This window comes from Oreochromis aureus, linkage group 3 (genome assembly GCF_013358895.1).
Source record: "Oreochromis aureus strain Israel breed Guangdong linkage group 3, ZZ_aureus, whole genome shotgun sequence".
Taxonomy (NCBI): Eukaryota; Metazoa; Chordata; class Actinopteri; order Cichliformes; family Cichlidae; genus Oreochromis; species Oreochromis aureus.
In genome coordinates, this window is record NC_052944.1 from 119,868,477 (window position 1) to 119,885,819 (window position 17,343).

The 17,343-nt window shown below is 41.2% G+C and overlaps 1 protein-coding gene across 1 annotated transcript in view; it reads right to left on the minus strand.

The window, feature by feature from the left end:
* LOC116325049 (NACHT, LRR and PYD domains-containing protein 12-like) overlaps positions 1 to 17,142 on the minus strand; it is a 36,483-nt gene extending 19,341 nt beyond the window's left edge. Inside the window, exons 1-2 of the mRNA XM_039608468.1 lie at positions 16,493 to 17,142; positions 266 to 439 (exon numbers count right to left, since the gene is read on the minus strand). Coding sequence (XP_039464402.1) covers positions 266 to 439; positions 16,493 to 17,088 — 770 coding nt within the window. The 5' untranslated portion in view covers positions 17,089 to 17,142. The remainder of the gene's footprint in view (positions 1 to 265; positions 440 to 16,492) is intronic.
* Between the last annotated feature and the right edge of the window lie 201 nt (positions 17,143 to 17,343).

Here is a 17,343-nt window from a genome sequence, read left to right on the forward strand (position 1 = left end):
TAAAAAACTGTTCTGTCAAACATAATCCCAGTCACTACTTCACTTCTGTCAGCCTTTAAATGAAGTGTGTCACTTCTATTTGGAGCAAAAAGGAAAAAACTGTTGTTCAGTTGTTTGGAAAGACACAACATTTCCGAAAGCACTCAAACTTTTTCACATTTGTCTTCAGACACATCCTGAAGATTTATGAACTAAAGAAAGTTTCAAACATCAATCAAAGATCTGAAATATAAAAAACAACAACAGCTGCAGTTAGTGAACTCACCTCAGAGTCTCAAGACGACAGTTTGGACTCTCCAGTCCAGCACACAGAAGATTCACTGCTGAATCCTGCAGCTTGTTCAGACTCATGTCCAGCTCTGTCAGATGGGAGGGGTTGGACTTCAGAGCTGAGGCCACAACTTCACAGTGAGTCTCTGAGAGTCCACACTGAGTCAGTCTGTGATGATAGAAAATATAAAATGTGTTATTATAAAAGCAGAAAATCTGCATCATAAACACAGACTGAATGTATATGAAGACAAAACAGAGTGAGGTCATAATCTGATGAACATCTGCTCTTCACATCTGTGCTTCAGCTCCTCTTACTGTGTTTGACATGACACAATGATTCACTCTCTCTCAGACCTGCAGACCTTTTTTAAACATATGTTTATTAAGATTTTCTGATGTATAAAAAAACCTCAAAAAACAAACAAAAAAAACCCCCCAGACAGAACAACAGCAAAACCAAGAACACACAAATAAAAAGATTCCACTGCAACAGCAAAAATACTACTTCAACACTGGCAATAAACACAAGTAGAATGCTTGGGTGGCAGACTAAGTTATTTGCGGCCGATCAGAGAGAACTATGTTTAAATAAATGATCTAAAAAATGGTTGCCACACATCGAAGAACTTATAAAGTTTATCCTCTAATGCATATCTAAACTTCTCCATGTGCAATAAAGCAGTCAGTTCTGTTAGCCACATTTTAAATTGAGGCACAGTGTCAGACTTCCAAAAAGTCAAAATAATTTTCTTAGCAATTACCACTCCGAACAAAACTGTAGTTTGTGCAGCTGAGGCGTAAAAGGGAAGAGGATGACCCAAACAAAGAAGTTACTGGATCCGGCTCTAATGTGCAATTGTACATATCAGAGAAACATTTAAAGATATCCAGCCAATAATTGTACAATTTGGGACATGTACAAAATAAATGAGTAGAAGAGCCTTCTTCAGGTTTACAACGATCACATATAGGACTAATAGAAGGAAAAATTCTGTGCAATTTATTTTTTGCATAGTCAAGTCTGTGAAGCACTTTGAATTGAATTAACTGATATCTTGCATTTATAGAGCAGGAATGGATCCTAGACAGACTCCTCTACCACACCTCGTCCCCAATTTGCAAACCCAGCTTCCCCTCCCACGCATTCTTCAAGAAATCAGATTTAGAATTCGACTACTCTGAAACAATATTCACAAAAGCAGAAAACAACTTTTTAGAATCTGAAGAGCACAGAAGGAACTTAAAAATTGGCCCCTCATCTATTAGCAGATGTGACCTCTTTGTACCCTTCCTGCCAGTAAGCAGGAGTTCTAGCATTTGCAGCCCAATAATAATACTGAAAACGTGGCAGACCAAGTCCACCCTCAAGTTTAGACTTACATGGATGATATCCTATGAGCTTTAAAGCCCCAAACAAATGGCAATATTATTCAGTTGATCAATTTAAAAAAAATGTTATTCAGAAAGATAGGTAAATTTAAAAATAGATAAGAATTTAGGGAGAGAAATCATCTTAATTGCATTGACACGACCCACCATGGAAACAGGGAGAGTCCTCCATTTCTCAATGTCCCTTTTCAAATATTCAACTTCTTCAAGATAATTCAACTAAAAAAATCAATTTAGGATCTTTGGCCAAAATAAGACCCAGGTATTTCAGTATGTCTGTAATTTTGAAAGGCAAAGTTTTCAAAAAATCAACATAGAGGTTTGCAGTCAAAGCCACAAATTCACTCCTTTGCCAGTTCATTGTATAACCCGAGATATCCCCAAATGACCTCACCAGATCTAATAGTACAGGAACAGACCGCTCAGGGTACAAAACAACATCATCCGCATATAGAGAAATATAGTGATTGATATTCCCCAATTGGACAGGATCAATGGAGAGTTCATTCCTAATAGCTATCGCAAGAGGTTCTATCGCAATTGCCAAGAGCAAAGGGCTCAAAGGGACAGCCTTGCCGTGCCCCGCGATGTAAAAGAAAAGGCGCTGATCTAGCTTGGTTAGTAAGGATAGAAGAAGGATGCCTATATATCATGCCAACCCATGATATAAACTGTTCACCTAGATGAAACCTCTCCAGTACCCCAACAAAATAGGCCCACTCGACCTGGTTGACTCTATGATATTGTTTAAACAATTATTGCACTTTCTGTAAATCCAATAAACTTCATTTCACTTGTCAAATATCACTGTGTGTGTCTCCTATATGATATATTTAACTGACATTTTTTATTGTAACAACCAACAATTTATACAGGAAAATAATGACCATTAACAAGGTTGCCCAAACTTTTGCATCCCACTGTAGATAAATGGACTCTTCTCCCACTTTCTTTAATTGGACGTAGGGCTATATGACCAAAATCTCATATCGCGATATAAGAATTCTATCGTGACGATAACGATATAAATCACAAATTCTGTGAATCTCGGCCAGCTCGAATTGCGGGAAGTGTTTCCAGCTGCGCGTCATGTACCTGGAGTCGAGTATTTTAACAGATGCGCGAAACGATACATTTTTAGACAAAAGTTGTAACGGCCGCCGTTTTCTTTGTATTTATTACACCGCGTGCTGCGGGGAAAAGCCTGTTCTAACATTTGAGTCTAAGGTTTATTTTTCAGCACCTGGCGGCTCTTTTTTACTTCTCATCTGTAAATAATGTGCTCTTTCACGTGATTCAGTTTATTTTGAAAAGTCTCCACAGGATCTTGAGCTTTATTGTGAAAGGTTTATGTGGAACATAAACAAGCGGACACGCGATGGTGTTACCTTTGCTGTTGCTAACCGCAAGGCATAAAAACAGGCGCTTGTCCGTCCATAGTGCGGTTATATTAAATATAAGAGAAAGAGAGAACTTTAAGAAATTAATATAGCCACTACAGTGACCATCAAAACGATGAAAAAATATTACCGTAAACAGCTTATTTTGCGACACCACGAAACAAACAATAGCATAAAATCAAACGATAGACGTTTTTATATCGTCATCCGAAAGATATCGTTATATCGAACAGCCCTAATTGGACGTGTCAATATAATTAAAATGGTAGTACTTTGTAAATTTATTCATCTCTTCCAAAACATACCCATCTTTCTCACTTCATCGTTTTTTAAAACTATCAATTCTATCATTTTGTCTTTCATCTGGGCAAATAAACCCCATAGAATTTCAAAGGCTCACTTGCAGAAACCCTCCTCTGAGGGCGGATTAGGCCTCCCAGTTTTCAGGCACTACTATTGGGCTTGCAGTGCCAGAACGTGGGATGTGTTTCAGCTGTTCCTGCTGTTCAGAAGGGATGCGGTCCTTCTTGGCTAGTGATGGTAAATTTGATTCTTTTCACTGAATCGAGTTTTAATGAGTCACTCACCAAAGTGAATCGGGTTTTTTGAGTCATTTGAGTCACTGAGTCAGTTGACCAGAGAGTGCAAAAAATGTACATTTTCACTCAAACTTAATTTGTTTCTCTTTTAATGTAAATCCTACTGCTAAGATGAGTGATTCTTAAAGAAAACAACTATTTTATAGAGCAAAAAGACCAAAAGAATTTCTAAAGGAACATTTCTTTTGTTTATTTTTATTTTATTAGTATTTTCCTTACATGTGTCAAATATATATTTTCTCATCTAAATGTCCACTGAGCTGTGAGCCAGGGGGCGGTAGTGCGCCTTAACATTGGTTGCCAACCAAGAAGAAGAAGAAGTAGCTGCGAGCCAGGAGGGAGGGGGTGAGTGAGTGAGTGAGTGATTCTGTTCGCTCTATGATTCAGCACAGGAGGGAGGGGTGAGCAAGTCATGAGTGATTCGCTCGCTCTATGATTCAGCACAGGAGGGAGGGGGTTAGTGGGTCATGAGTGATTCGCTTGCTGTATGATTCAGCACAGGAGGGAGGGGTGAGCGAGTCATGAGTGATTCGCCGCTCTATGATTCAGCACAGGAGGGAGGGGGTTAGCGAGTCATGAGTGATTCGCTTGCTCTATGATTCAGCACAGGAGGGAGGGGTTAGCGAGTCATGAGTGATTCGCTCGCTCTATGATTCAGCACAGGAGGGAGGGGTGAGCGAGTCATGAGTGATTCCCTCGCTCTATGATTCAGCACAGGAGGGAGGGGTTAGCGAGTCATGAGTGATTCGCTTGCTGTATGATTCAGCACAGGAGGGAGGGGGTGAGCGAGTCATGAGTGATTCGCTCGCTCTATGATTCAGCACAGGAGGGAGGGGGTTAGCGAGTCATGAGTGATTCGCTCGCTCTATGATTCAGCACAGGAGGGAGGGGGTTAGCGAGTCATGAGTGATTCGCTTGCTCTACGATTCAGCACAGGAAGGGAGGGGGTGAGTAGCTCAAATGTGCTGTTAGCATGTTAGCAGAGCGATGCTACTGTGAACCGAGGAGCTATTGCCTTGATGTGAGCTTTTACTCAGGGTTTTTTCTTCCAGTTCAGAGCAGAAATGTTTTTGTTAAGATACTGGATGTTGTGTTTTTCTTCACAATTTGAATTATAAGCTACATATATTTCTACTAATGAAATTAGTTTGCTAACAGCAACAGGGATGAGTCAGTGAGTCAGTTGCGCTTGTGAATCATGATTCACGAGTCAGTAAAGTGATTCTCGAGTATTGAACGATTCGTTCATGATTCGCGCATCACTATTCTTGGCCTTTTACAGAGGCGCACAATGCTAAATCAATTTTTGGTACGTCACTTGATGCCATTCTGTTTTCTAAGCCAAACATACCTACCCAACTTTTAAGTAATAGTTTTTTCCTAGGTCATTCTCTTAGGATCTTAAAACGAGTTAGAGGTGCTTTGTGCCTTTCAGACCTATCCATTTTTGCTCCCATAGCTGAAAACCTTTCTTTTTCAACAGGCTTCATGGACCCACTAAAAAGAAGCTGCTCAGGTGCTGCTGGGCTAATTAGATTTTTTAGTCAACATTTTCTAGTAAAGCCTGTGGAGTGGCTCTATTGATGCGTAGAACAGTCCCATTTAGACATGAGTCCAAGGTTAGTGACCTGAATGGTTGATTTGTTCTCGTGACTGGCTATATTCATTCTACTCATGTTACTCTTCTGAACTTATATGGCCCTAATTTTGACAGCTCAGCATTTTTCCGACAAGTATTTATTTTATTACCTAATATCTCTGACACTAATGTGATTTTAGGAGGTGATTTTAATTGTGTACTTGATAAACACATGGACAAATCTACCCAAAGCTCCCAGCTGTTCTACTCTTCGACTGTTCTGAATAATATGTTGAGTTCCATTTTTTATTTGTGCCCATACTTTTGCATCCCACTGTATCTTAGCTGTAATACCATCAATGAGGACCTGAAAGTTCAATTTAAATAGCAGCTTATGGTTTCTGGGAATGTTAACTAGGTAGGGCTGTTCGATATAACGATATATATCGGATGACGATATAAAAACGTCTATCGTTGGGGTCCTCCCTCTTCCCGCTCCACCACAATCACCCACACATGCAGGGCCTTGGGGTAGGGATGTGTCACCAGGGTGCAGGGGAGGCATCCCCCCCCTGTCCCCTTCTGGCTGCCTGTGCCTCAATTTTATCCCACAACTGAGATTTACTTTCCTGGATGATTGAGAATGCATCAAGACATCCCACAACTTAGACATCCACATTACTCACACTCTCATAACACATAAATATAGGATCTTGGGGGTGGGCACGCTACACGGACTCCAAAAGACCATCAGGGTGTACACCTCACCCCTGATGTCGTTGCCCACCTCTCAATTTTAAATACACGTAGACATTGAGGGCTAGCAGGAGGGGCTATGCGCTTACCTGCTGCTCTCTGGCAGGTAGCTCCAGGCCCCCCTGGGTTTTAAATGCACCTTAGAACACACATGCATCAACAGTACATATGAGCGGGCGGAGGGAGGTTTGGATTCTTCTCACACCCCCATTCTCTGCGGCCTGCTGGAGCGGGGGGGCTAGGAGGAGGAGTTGGCCGTCCGACTGGGGTCTGGAATGTGGGGCCTCCCTGCTGCTGCGGAGTCGGGGCAGTCTGCTTCTCCCCACCGCAGGGAAAAGGGTAACACCACCTGGGTCTGGGTGCAGTTTCCCCCTCCAGGGGCAAGGGTACCTAGACCTGAGGCTTAGAGTATGCTTGGGGAGTGTGATTGTGTGTACAGTGTCTCTTTATGTCTGTCTCCACGTTGGGTGAGTGTTGAGTAATTGCATATGAGAGCATGAGGGTGGGAGTGGATGTTTGTATCTGTGTGTGCCTGTATGTCTGTGTCTATATGTCAGGTTGGGTATCAGACGCCACCTCTCTGGGGACATCTCAGGCCCTCCAAGGTTTGAGGCCTATCTCCCCCACCACTTCCCCTGCCGGTGGCGGACGCCCCAGACATCGGTGCGTTGGTGGTTCTTTGTGTCCGGGATGGGCGTCCAGGTACACACCGGCTCACTCCTTGGTGGCTGCTTATCGGGGCCTGGAGCCTGGGGCTCGCTCGGGCCACTTCGGAGGTGGGGTGCCCTCGGCCTCTCGGCCCGAGCCTTGGTCACTCAGGCACAGCTGGCTGCCGGCGGAGCTCACGGGCACGTCACTGCAACCCCCCCTGGCTTCTGCTCCGCGGCTGCTGAGTGACCCCTCATCTGGGACTCTCCTCAGTTCTTTCTGGGATAGTGGTGCGGCTGCCCCTCTGTTGGTCTTCCTTGGTCTCTTGTGTTCTGGGGGCCTCTGGATGTCTGGAGTTTTGATCTCCTCCATACCTGCTTCATGCCCTGGAGGACGGGGCAGTGGCCCCCCACACCCTCTAGCAGATCATTACATGAAGGAACCTTTTAAAAAACAAGCGCGTCCATGCTCACAGGTGTACACACGGGCGATCACACACACAAACTACACCCTTTTTGGCTCCTACCTCAAAGCACACTGTGCGCTGTCGATCTTACGTGCTGCACAATAAGGTTTAATATTTAGTATTTACTGTCATATTCCCATAGATCATTGTGATGATGTTTATTACTCTTGTTTTCTTCTGCTTGCTTTCTTTTTTCTTTCTCAACAGGTGATCCAGGTGATCAATATATGTATTTTTTGTCTGCTTATTCTGTTGGTTTTTGTTTTTTGCCCTTTATCCCCGTCCCTCTTCCCCGCTGTTTTTCTTTCCTCTTTCTTTCTCCCTTTCTTTCCCCAGTCAAGTCTGTCCCGTATTCAGCAAGTGAAAATAAAATAAACAATAAAAGGTGAATCAAATGGACCATTACGGCAAGGCTGGGATGGTCAGTTTGGTAAAGTAAATCCGTTGGGCATCTTTCTTCGCCTTTAGACAATAATTCTGATGGCAAAAGAACCAAACGGGACAGGTTAAAAAAAAAAAAAGCAAGGATAATGGACGGGAGCGCTCATTGTTTGTGTGTCTCCCTCCTGGTTACCTTGTTATTGTGAGTTTTTGAATTTCCGTGTTCCGTGTTTCCGTGTTTCCGCGGGAAAGTAGTCCGTGGAAGTGGAGCGGAAAAGCCGGAGGCTGGGCTGCAGCTGCAGCCGCAGCTGGATGAGGGAGTCCCTGGTGTGAGCAGAGATGGGAAGTAACGCATTACTGTAATCCGTTTGCTTTTTTCAAGTAACGAGTAAAGAAAGGGATTACTATTGCAAACAAGGTAATTAGATTACTGTTACTTTCCTGTAAGCATGCTGCGTTACTGCGTTACTAAAACCGTGATTTTTTTTGTGAGTGTCTCATGACAATGACGTAAGCGAGTGCGACGTTGGTGACAACAGCTGTGTGCAGATCAACAATGGATATTATATTGAGTGCGGAGTAAAGTATGACCGTGCAGCGTTTAAAGCGTGGAAGTACTGACCTTACTTTGAGTTTGATTCTGTAAAAAGTAACAAAAACATTAGCGTCCGCTGTTGACTGTGCGGGAAGAAAACTTCTTTTTACAGTGAAAAAGCCCCCCTAAACTTCCAAGCAAGCACCGAGTGCGCTACCACGAAATGTGAAATTCACAGAGAATCTCCCGGATTCTTCCACTGACATGACGGCTGCGACACACCTGCACCAGGGCAAACCTCCGCCTACACCACTCCTGCTATACAGGTGAAAATAGAGCAACAGGACCACTAGTCTTTGACTTTATTTATTTTCTGCTGTGTTTTACTTGCATCTATTTGAAAGAGTGAGTGTAAACACAAAAAACTATTTTATGTGCGGGAAAGTGCAGAAATTAGGTTTAAATGTTAAACAAATTTCTTCCAGTCAGAGAATGGTGCATATAATTTAATTTTTGCTTGATGCATAAAGTTAAAAGATTAAAACTAATAAAACAAATTTTGAAAAGAGACTTTTTTTCAATTTCATTTGTATGCCGATGACTGTCATTTACCTTTTAGTTATTTGGATACCTCCCAATATCAATCACTGATTGACTGGCTTAGCGATATTAAATCATGGATGGCAGATGATCTTCTGAATTTTAATGATCGCAAAACGGAAGCAATTTTATATGGCCCGCATCGTTCTACTGATTCTCCAGATGTCCAGATGTTAGTGCAATACGCAGCGGCATGATTTTTAACCAGTAGTAGAAAATTCGATCACATCACTCCGGTTCTGGCTTCCTTGCATTGGCTTCCCACTGAATTTAGGGTTTGTTTTAAAGTCTGGTTTTACTGGTTTTTAAATCTTTAGATGGTCTGTCTCCTGTCTACTTATCTGATTTCCTGAAGCCACATGTTCCTCCTCGCTCGCTCCGTTCAGCTGAGCAGCTGTTGCTGTCGGTTCATAAGTTGCGGCTGAAATGCAGATGAGACTGAGCGTTTTTAATTGCGGCTCCGATGCTCTGGAATAACCTTCCCCTCCATATTAGACAAGTGTCATCAGTGCAGGTCTTTAAGTCCAGATTGAAAACCTATTTTTATTCCCTGGCTTTTAACTCTGTAGGAAACTGACACCTTTCTTATTCATTTTATTGTATTTTTAATGATTTTATTCTATTATTAATTTGGTAGTTGTTTTGATTTGTGTTGTGCAGCACTTTGGTCTACCTGGTGTGTTCTTAAAGTGCTATACAAATGAATGATGATAATGACTATGACGATGATTACATTTTATATGATGGACAAGGCAGAAAGTAGAATTGGGCTGAAAGATGTTATGATTTAATGTTGTCAGTGTTTTATTTTATGTTATGTTTAAGGATTTGTTCTCGTTTCCTGTTTTATTGTGAAGGTCTGCATCTCATGTGAGTGTGTTCAGTTTTACCTCTGTCTCGTCTTGTTGATTATTCCCAGCTGTGTTCCCCACCTGTGTGTAATCTCCCTGTGTTTCCCTGTGTGTATTTAAGTCGCGTCCTCTGTCTTTGTAGTTTGGCTGGTCCGTCTGTGTATCCACCATGTCTCATCTGTGTGTTTCCCTGCTGCAAACCGTCATCTGTTTTCTGCTCGCTGTTATTTGTGTTCAGGTTTGTGTTTCTGTTCAGGGTCAGTAGTTTAGTTTTCCCAGTATAGTTTAGTTCTCCGTTCACCATTTTGTCCATCTCTTTTGTTGTGTTTAATAAACCACCCTCATACCTTTACAAGTGCCTGCGTTTGGATCCTCCTTTAATTCCCACACGGCTCATCTCACTCGCCGTGGTAGTACGGACCAGCCAGATATGGATCCAGCGGCAATCGGAGCTTCGAGAGCTCACTTGTCTTTGCCTTAGTGACACCAGCCATTTTTAGCCAACCTCTTCTCACCCACAATCTGGTATTCATCTTCTTTCATGTTGCGGCTATGAGCCGGGTCGTAACAAAGATCTGTCGCTTTATCAGCTATTCAGGTTGTAAATCATGTTTTTAAAAAAGTAGCTAAGTAACTCTCTACTTTTGAAAATAAGTAATCAGTAAAGTAACGGGATTACTTTTTGGGGGAAGTAATCGGTGATTAGTCACTGATCACTTTTTTCAAGTAACTTGACCAACACTGATGTCGAGTGTCGAAAACAAGCCTGAAAAATCACAAAAATGAGGAAAGGAAAATGAAAAGAATACAGAGTAGAAGGTGAAAAACAATAACGAAAATAGAGTTAAAGTTTAAAAAAAGAACGCAAAACTGCTCAGCTGACTGGCCGGTTGACCGCACGAGCCACGACCCAGAACCGGGTACTGTAGCAAAAGATGCCTCAAGACCATCAAACCTTGCAGTCGTCATGATATTCATTTTCTGAATTTCAGAGAGGACCTTAGAAGAACTGTTATCACCATTATCCGAGTCTTTAGCAGGCTCCAAGGTTAGGTCAGCTTGGTCAGCTAGTTCAGTAATAGAACTAGCTGACTGTAAAGAGAGTATGGATGTTAGGGTTATATTGTATAATAGTCATTTGTACTTAGAAACATATAATCATTTACCCTTAGAAGTATATAATCAGTTGTAGATTGATAGAATGTCTTATCCTAAGAGGTCTGCAACAGCCCTGTGCACCGTGAAAATGGGAGTACGTTCACTCCTCTTCCAAGTTGTTCTGGCATAGATCACACACCGGTTCATGAGAGAGGTTGTATCTTCTCTTTCTGATATATGGTATAGCAAACACATCTATATCTGTTTGAGTACAAGGGCCTATTGTTTAACACTAGATTTACTATCCTGCGCAAATTTGCGTAACTTCCCTAAACCCAACACCCCCTAGAATTACTGGCTTTTTTATTTTCTGGTGCAAGTCCCGAGGTGTTAAGCACCCCTGCTGAGATTTTCACAGGTCGTCAGCTTGTTTGTCCTACAGCTTTTGTTGTGCAAACCACCCATTGTCCTTGAAGCCTGGCACATTTGCATTTGCTCACTCAGAGTTGCTCAGATCCAAGGCAGGCCAAACCTCTGTGTTACAACTCTCAGAAATGCCTGGTAGAAATGCTTCAACTTACTCATGAGATTTTGACCACATTTTTTGCGGAAGTCACAACTATACTGAATGCACGACCGTTGTTGCCAGCTGCAAGAAATGCTTGGTAGGGAACAGCTGTTCCCTACCAAGGTTCGTTTCAAAGTTTGAAACACTTTGAAATAAAACAGACTTGTGTACCCATATATTGTGAATGTCTGTCTTTTGTATGTAAGACAGAGGTTTGGCCTGCCTTGGATCTAAGTAAACAAATGCCAATGTTGCACAAACACACACACACACACACACACACACACACACACACACACACACACACACACAGCAAATCTGCATTTATTTGTCCCACAAGTGGAAAATCTGCATTGTCATTGCAAAAAAGTGGACAGAGCACAGTATAGAAAGTGCACTATACAAACATTTTATATATATACATACATACATAGTTATACACACAGACACATCTATATCATATATACACACACACACACATGTATATATATATATATATATATATATATAAACTAGACTTTATGCATATTATATAAGGTGTGGCTATATAAATATATAAATATATGTACAACTCTGTGTATATATGTTTATGGACAGGCATGCAGGCAGGTAAGGAAGGAAAGTAGCCTTGCAGGGAAGGAAAAACTTGAATCTCTCATGGTTAGGGGTTGGGGGAGGGTGTGTTTGCACAACAAAAGCAGGAGAACAATGGAGCTGAAGACCTGTGAAAATCTCAGCGGGGTGCCAAGAGGTGTTAAGGTCGGGGGGAATTTACGCAAATTTGCGCAGGCCAGTAAATCTAGTAGTAGGGACTTGCACCAGGGAAAAAAGGCTCAGTAATTCTAGTGTTAATGGAACTGCTGGACTCGCTAGGAGTCTTCAGAGGGTCACATTTTGACCCCACGCATACGCACACACACATGCATGCCTACACGTATTCACAGACTGGTACTCTTTGTTCACATACAGTGGCTTGCAAAAGTATTTGGCCCCCTTGAACTTTTCCACATTTTGCCACATTACAGCCACAAACATGAATCAAATTCATTGGAATTCCACGTGAAAGACCAATACAAAGTGGTGTACACGTGAGAAGTGGAACGAAAATCATACATGATTCCAAACATTTTTTACAAATAAATAACTGCAAAGTGGGGTGTGCGTAATTATTCAGCCCCCTTTGGTCTGAGTGCAGTCAGTTGCCCATAGACATTGCCTGATGAGTGCTAATGACTAAATAGAGTGCACCTGTGTGTAATCTAATGTCAGTACAAATACGGCTTCTCTGTGACGGCCTCAGAGGTTGTCTAAGAGAATATTGAGAGCAACAACACCATGAAGTCCAAAGAACACACCAGACAGGTCAGGGATAAAGTTATTGAGAAATTTAAAGCAGGCTTAGGCTACAAAAAGATTTCCCAAGCCTTGAACATCCCACGGAGCACTGTTCAAGCAATCATTCAGAAATGGAAGGAGTATGGCACAACTGTAAACTTACCAAGACAAGGACGTCCACCTAAACTCACAGGCCAAACAAGGAGAGCGCTGATCAGAAATGCAGCCAAGAGGCCCATGGTGACTCTGGACGAGCTGCAGAGATCTACAGCTCAGGTGGGGGAATCTGTCCATAGGACAACTATTAGTCGTGCACTGCACAAAGTTGGCCTTTATGGAAGAGTGGCAAGAAGAAAGCCATTGTTAACAGAAAACCATAAGAAGTCCTGTTTGCAGTTTGCCACAAGCCATGTGGGGGACACAGCAAACATGTGGAAGAAGGTGCTCTGGTCAGATGAGACCAAAATGGAACTTTTTGGCCAAAATGCAAAACGCTATGTGTGGCGGAAAACTAACACTGCACATCACTCTGAACACACCATCCCCACTGTCAAATATGGTGGTGGCAGCATCATGCTCTGGGGTGCTTCTCTTCAGCAGGGACAGGAAGCTGGTCAGAGTTGATGGGAAGATGGATGGAGCCAAATACAGGGCAATCTTGGAAGAAAACCTCTTGCAGTCTGCAAAAGACTTGAGACTGGGGCGGAGGTTCACCTTCCAGCAGGACAACGACCCTAAACATAAAGCCAGGGCAACAATGGAATGGTTTAAAACAAAACATATCCATGTGTTAGAATGGCCCAGTCAAAGTCCAGATCTAAATCCAATCGAGAATCTGTGGCAAGATCTGAAAACTGTTGTTCACTAGAGCTGGGCGATAGAACGATAACAATATGTATTGCAAAATAACTTTTTCTCGATTGAAAAATTAAACTATTGCGATAGACCTCGTCTCTCTTGTCCTGTTAAAAAAAAAAGAACAGCCAATCCAAATTAAGTAGCGCAGAGCTGAACCAATCACAGCCACAGCGTCACGTCACGTGACTTGTTACGTACAGCACAAGTGCCAAGCCGTACATGTGTATTTGTTTGGGAAGCAGCCCCACAAGAGCACCTGGCTGCAGCCGTGCCGCCCGGGTAATGGAGGAAATGCGTGTGCCGACTAGAGAGAAATCAACCGAGCGTGACCGAAGGTTACCGAAGAGAAAACAGATGATGGTTCCAATGCCGGAGAGATTGTCGAACGGAAGGGCCATAGAAGTTCCGTAGTGTGAAGGTATTTCGGCTATTTCAAGTCTGACAAAAAACAGAGTAGCGCGCACTGTAAATTGTGCCAAAAGCAAGTCTGGAAATACAATAAACCGGTGCATGCTCAATCTCTGACTGAAAGCGCTAATTCGTCATTCGGCTTTTGTCAGAATAAAGTAACTGTTTGAAAAGCTAAGCTTTACAACAAGGAGAGATTGAGAATTTCCTTTTAGTTCTCAGTTTATTTGATATTGACAAACGTTAGTCAATTTTGTGTGTTCTTCTGTAAAACAAACTAAGATTTATTTTTAGAATTAATATTTTGTTTCTAAGTGGAATTGACAATTTAGTAGTCTGTTTTGTTTGTCCTATTTTGAAACTTAAATGCTTTAGCGGCTGCCTTTTGTGTAGTTTGCAATATTTGCCTTTATTTATTTGAAAAAGTTTCATGTTCCTTAAGTACATCTACCCTGTTAAACTTATTATGGGAAATAAATATTTAAATCAAAACAAGCTGCTGATTATTTCACATTTTACTTGTGAGCAACGGCACATTTAAATCTTACAAATATAGTTATTTGGCTTATATCGTGATATATATCGTTATCGCCTGAAATGAAAAAAACATATCGTGATATGAAAAAATCTTATATCGCCCAGCTCTATTGTTCACAAACGCTGTCCATCTAATCTGACTGAGCTGGAGCTGTTTTGCAAAGAAGAATGGGCAAGGATTTCAGTCTGTAGATGTGCAAAGCTGGTAGAGACATACTCTAAAAGACTGGCAGCTGTAATTGCAGCAAAAGGTGGTTCTACAAAGTATTGACTCAGGGGGCTGAATAATTACGCACACCCCACTTTGCAGTTATTTATTTGTAAAAAATGTTTGGAATCATGTATGATTTTCGTTCCACTTCTCACGTGTACACCACTTTGTATTGGTGTTTCACGTGGAATTCCAATATAACTGATTCATGTTTGTGGCTGTAATGTGACAAAATGTGGAAAAGTTCAAGGGGGCCGAATACTTTTGCAAGCCACTGTATATGCTTGTGTAAGATGTCATATGTTAATGAAACTATTCATATTCATGTACCCATAATAAAAGGAGCGCTACAGGGAAACTGGCTGAGAGTCCGACAGAGGTCAAGTGGGCGGAACACTCTACTTCAGTCAGGCCTCCCTCACGTGAGATCACACAAAGAGTTTTGCCTGGTGTTTCATGCTTTGTCAGTGTAGTTGGTTGTCTCTGATTGTTCCAGCAATAGGTTCGTGTTTAGATAAACCTAACAATGGAGAGCTCCACAAAAACGTCTACTCCATTCGGTGCTCCCTTGCACCCCCCAGACCTGCAAACTTTTTTTTTTTTTTTTGCCTCAAAATGATGAATGATTTAATTTCATCTTTTGTTCTGCCCTTTGAACATTTGTATTCTTTTTTTTTTTTAATTGCCACTCTGTACATTTCAGACATATCAGGCAGGGATTTACATTAAAGGCGTAGTTTCATCCAACAATATTCATTTTATCACAAAAATATGGAATGGAAATTACGGTTTGCATTTGTTTAACAAAGCTTTATATCCTAGAAACAAACACCCTGCAAAAATAAAAAAAAAACACAGCCTGGCTGTTCAGTTCAGGAAACAAATGCTGTATAACACATATGTTTTGGAAAAACACATGCACTGAATACATGCTTCGGCAAAAGAAAAAAAAAAATTTCTTCCTTTCCTTTCCCTTCCGAAATCAGGCAACAAAGTATATATCTCATTTACAGTGACAATTTTTTTCCCCTTCCTTCCCCCTCCTTCCCCTTCCCCTCCTTCCTCTCCCCCTCCTTTTTACATAAAATATAATTACCATTATATAAACGATCATATATCTATGTCTGTACATATACATTTAGATGCCTAAATAAGTATATACAGAGGGGAGAGAAGAAGAAAAAACAAAAAACAAACAACCCCCCCAAAAAAAAAAAAAAATAAAAAAATAAAAAACCCGAAAAGAACATTACACCTGCCCAAACCAATGTATTTGAAATTAATTCAAGATGAGAGCCAGGCGCCAGGACTGCCAAAATGAAATAAATAAATATATCATTAAATATATAATTAAATGTGTCAATAATTAATTAAAATGTGAAATACATAAATAATTAATTAAATGTGTCAATAATTAATTAATTAAATGTGTCAATAATTAATTAAAATGTGAAACACATAAATAATTAATTAAATGTGTCAATAATTAATTAATTACATGTGTCATAACTATGTATTTAATTAATTAATTCCAATTTTAATTAATTATTGCCACATTTAATTAATTATTTAATGGTGTATTTAATTAATTCATTATGGCAGTCCTGGCGTTCCATATACTTCTACGTTTAGAAGATAAATTATTGAAATGAAATAATGATATTCAGCTAGTTTAATTATTACTTACAATGTAACGCAAGTACATTGTAAGTAACTGTAATTAAAATACCTAAAAATGAACAGTAATCAGTTACTCTACTTTTTCAGTGGAAAAGTAATTTAATTACAGTAACGCATTACTTAGTAACTTACTTAGTTACTAAGTAAGTAACGCGTTACTTACTTAGTAACGCGTAAGACACCCAACACTGAACAAGACAAAATATCGTTATATCTGAGAAACTCAAACCAATGAGAGTCGTATAGTGCTGTGTATATCTGAAGAACTAAACTACTAATCTACACTAATCAATGATGTTAATAATCACATCTGGACTCACCGAGCCTTTCTGCAGTTCCTCACAGCTGGAATCAGTCTCTGTCGTCCCCACTCTGATGTGTTGTATTTCTGCAGGTCCAACTCATCCAGAACCTCCTCTGACATCTGCAGCATGAAGGCCAGAGCTGAGCACTGGATCTCAGAGAGTTTCTTCTCTGATCTGTTCTCTGACTTCAGGAACTCTTGGATCTCCAGATGTACTGAGAGGTCGTTCATCTCCATCAGACAGTGGAAGATGTTGATGCTTCTGTCAGGAGAGATTTCATCACTGTTTATCTTCTTCAGGTTATTGATGACTCTCTGGATGGTTCCTGGACTGATCTCTGTCTGACCCAGCAGACCTACTAACAGTCTCTGGTTGGACTCCAGACGGAGGCCATGAAGGAAGCGAACAAACAGGTCCAGGTGGCCATTTTTACTCTGGAGGGATTTATACATGACTCTCTTTAGAAAACCATCCACAGAGGATTCATCCAGAGATGGTAAAAATGATGACAGGAGAAAATTTGAATGATGATAATAGTCAGAATCATTCAAAACATCTGCCCCGAAGTTCTTCAGCACCTCTGTCTTCCTGTTGGTGTGACAGTGGAACATGTAGACTGCAGCCAGAAACTCCTGAATGCTCAGATGAACAAAGCAGTAGACTGGTTTCTGGAAGATCACACACTCTCTTTTGAAGATCTCTGTACAAACTCCTGAGTACACCGAGGCCTCTGTCACATCCAGACCACACTGCTCCAGGTCTTCTTGGTAGAACATGATGTTTCCTGTCTCCAGATGTTCAAACGCCAGCCTCCCCAGCTTCAGAAGAACTTCCCTGTCAGCCTCTGTCAGCTCCTGTGGACTCGT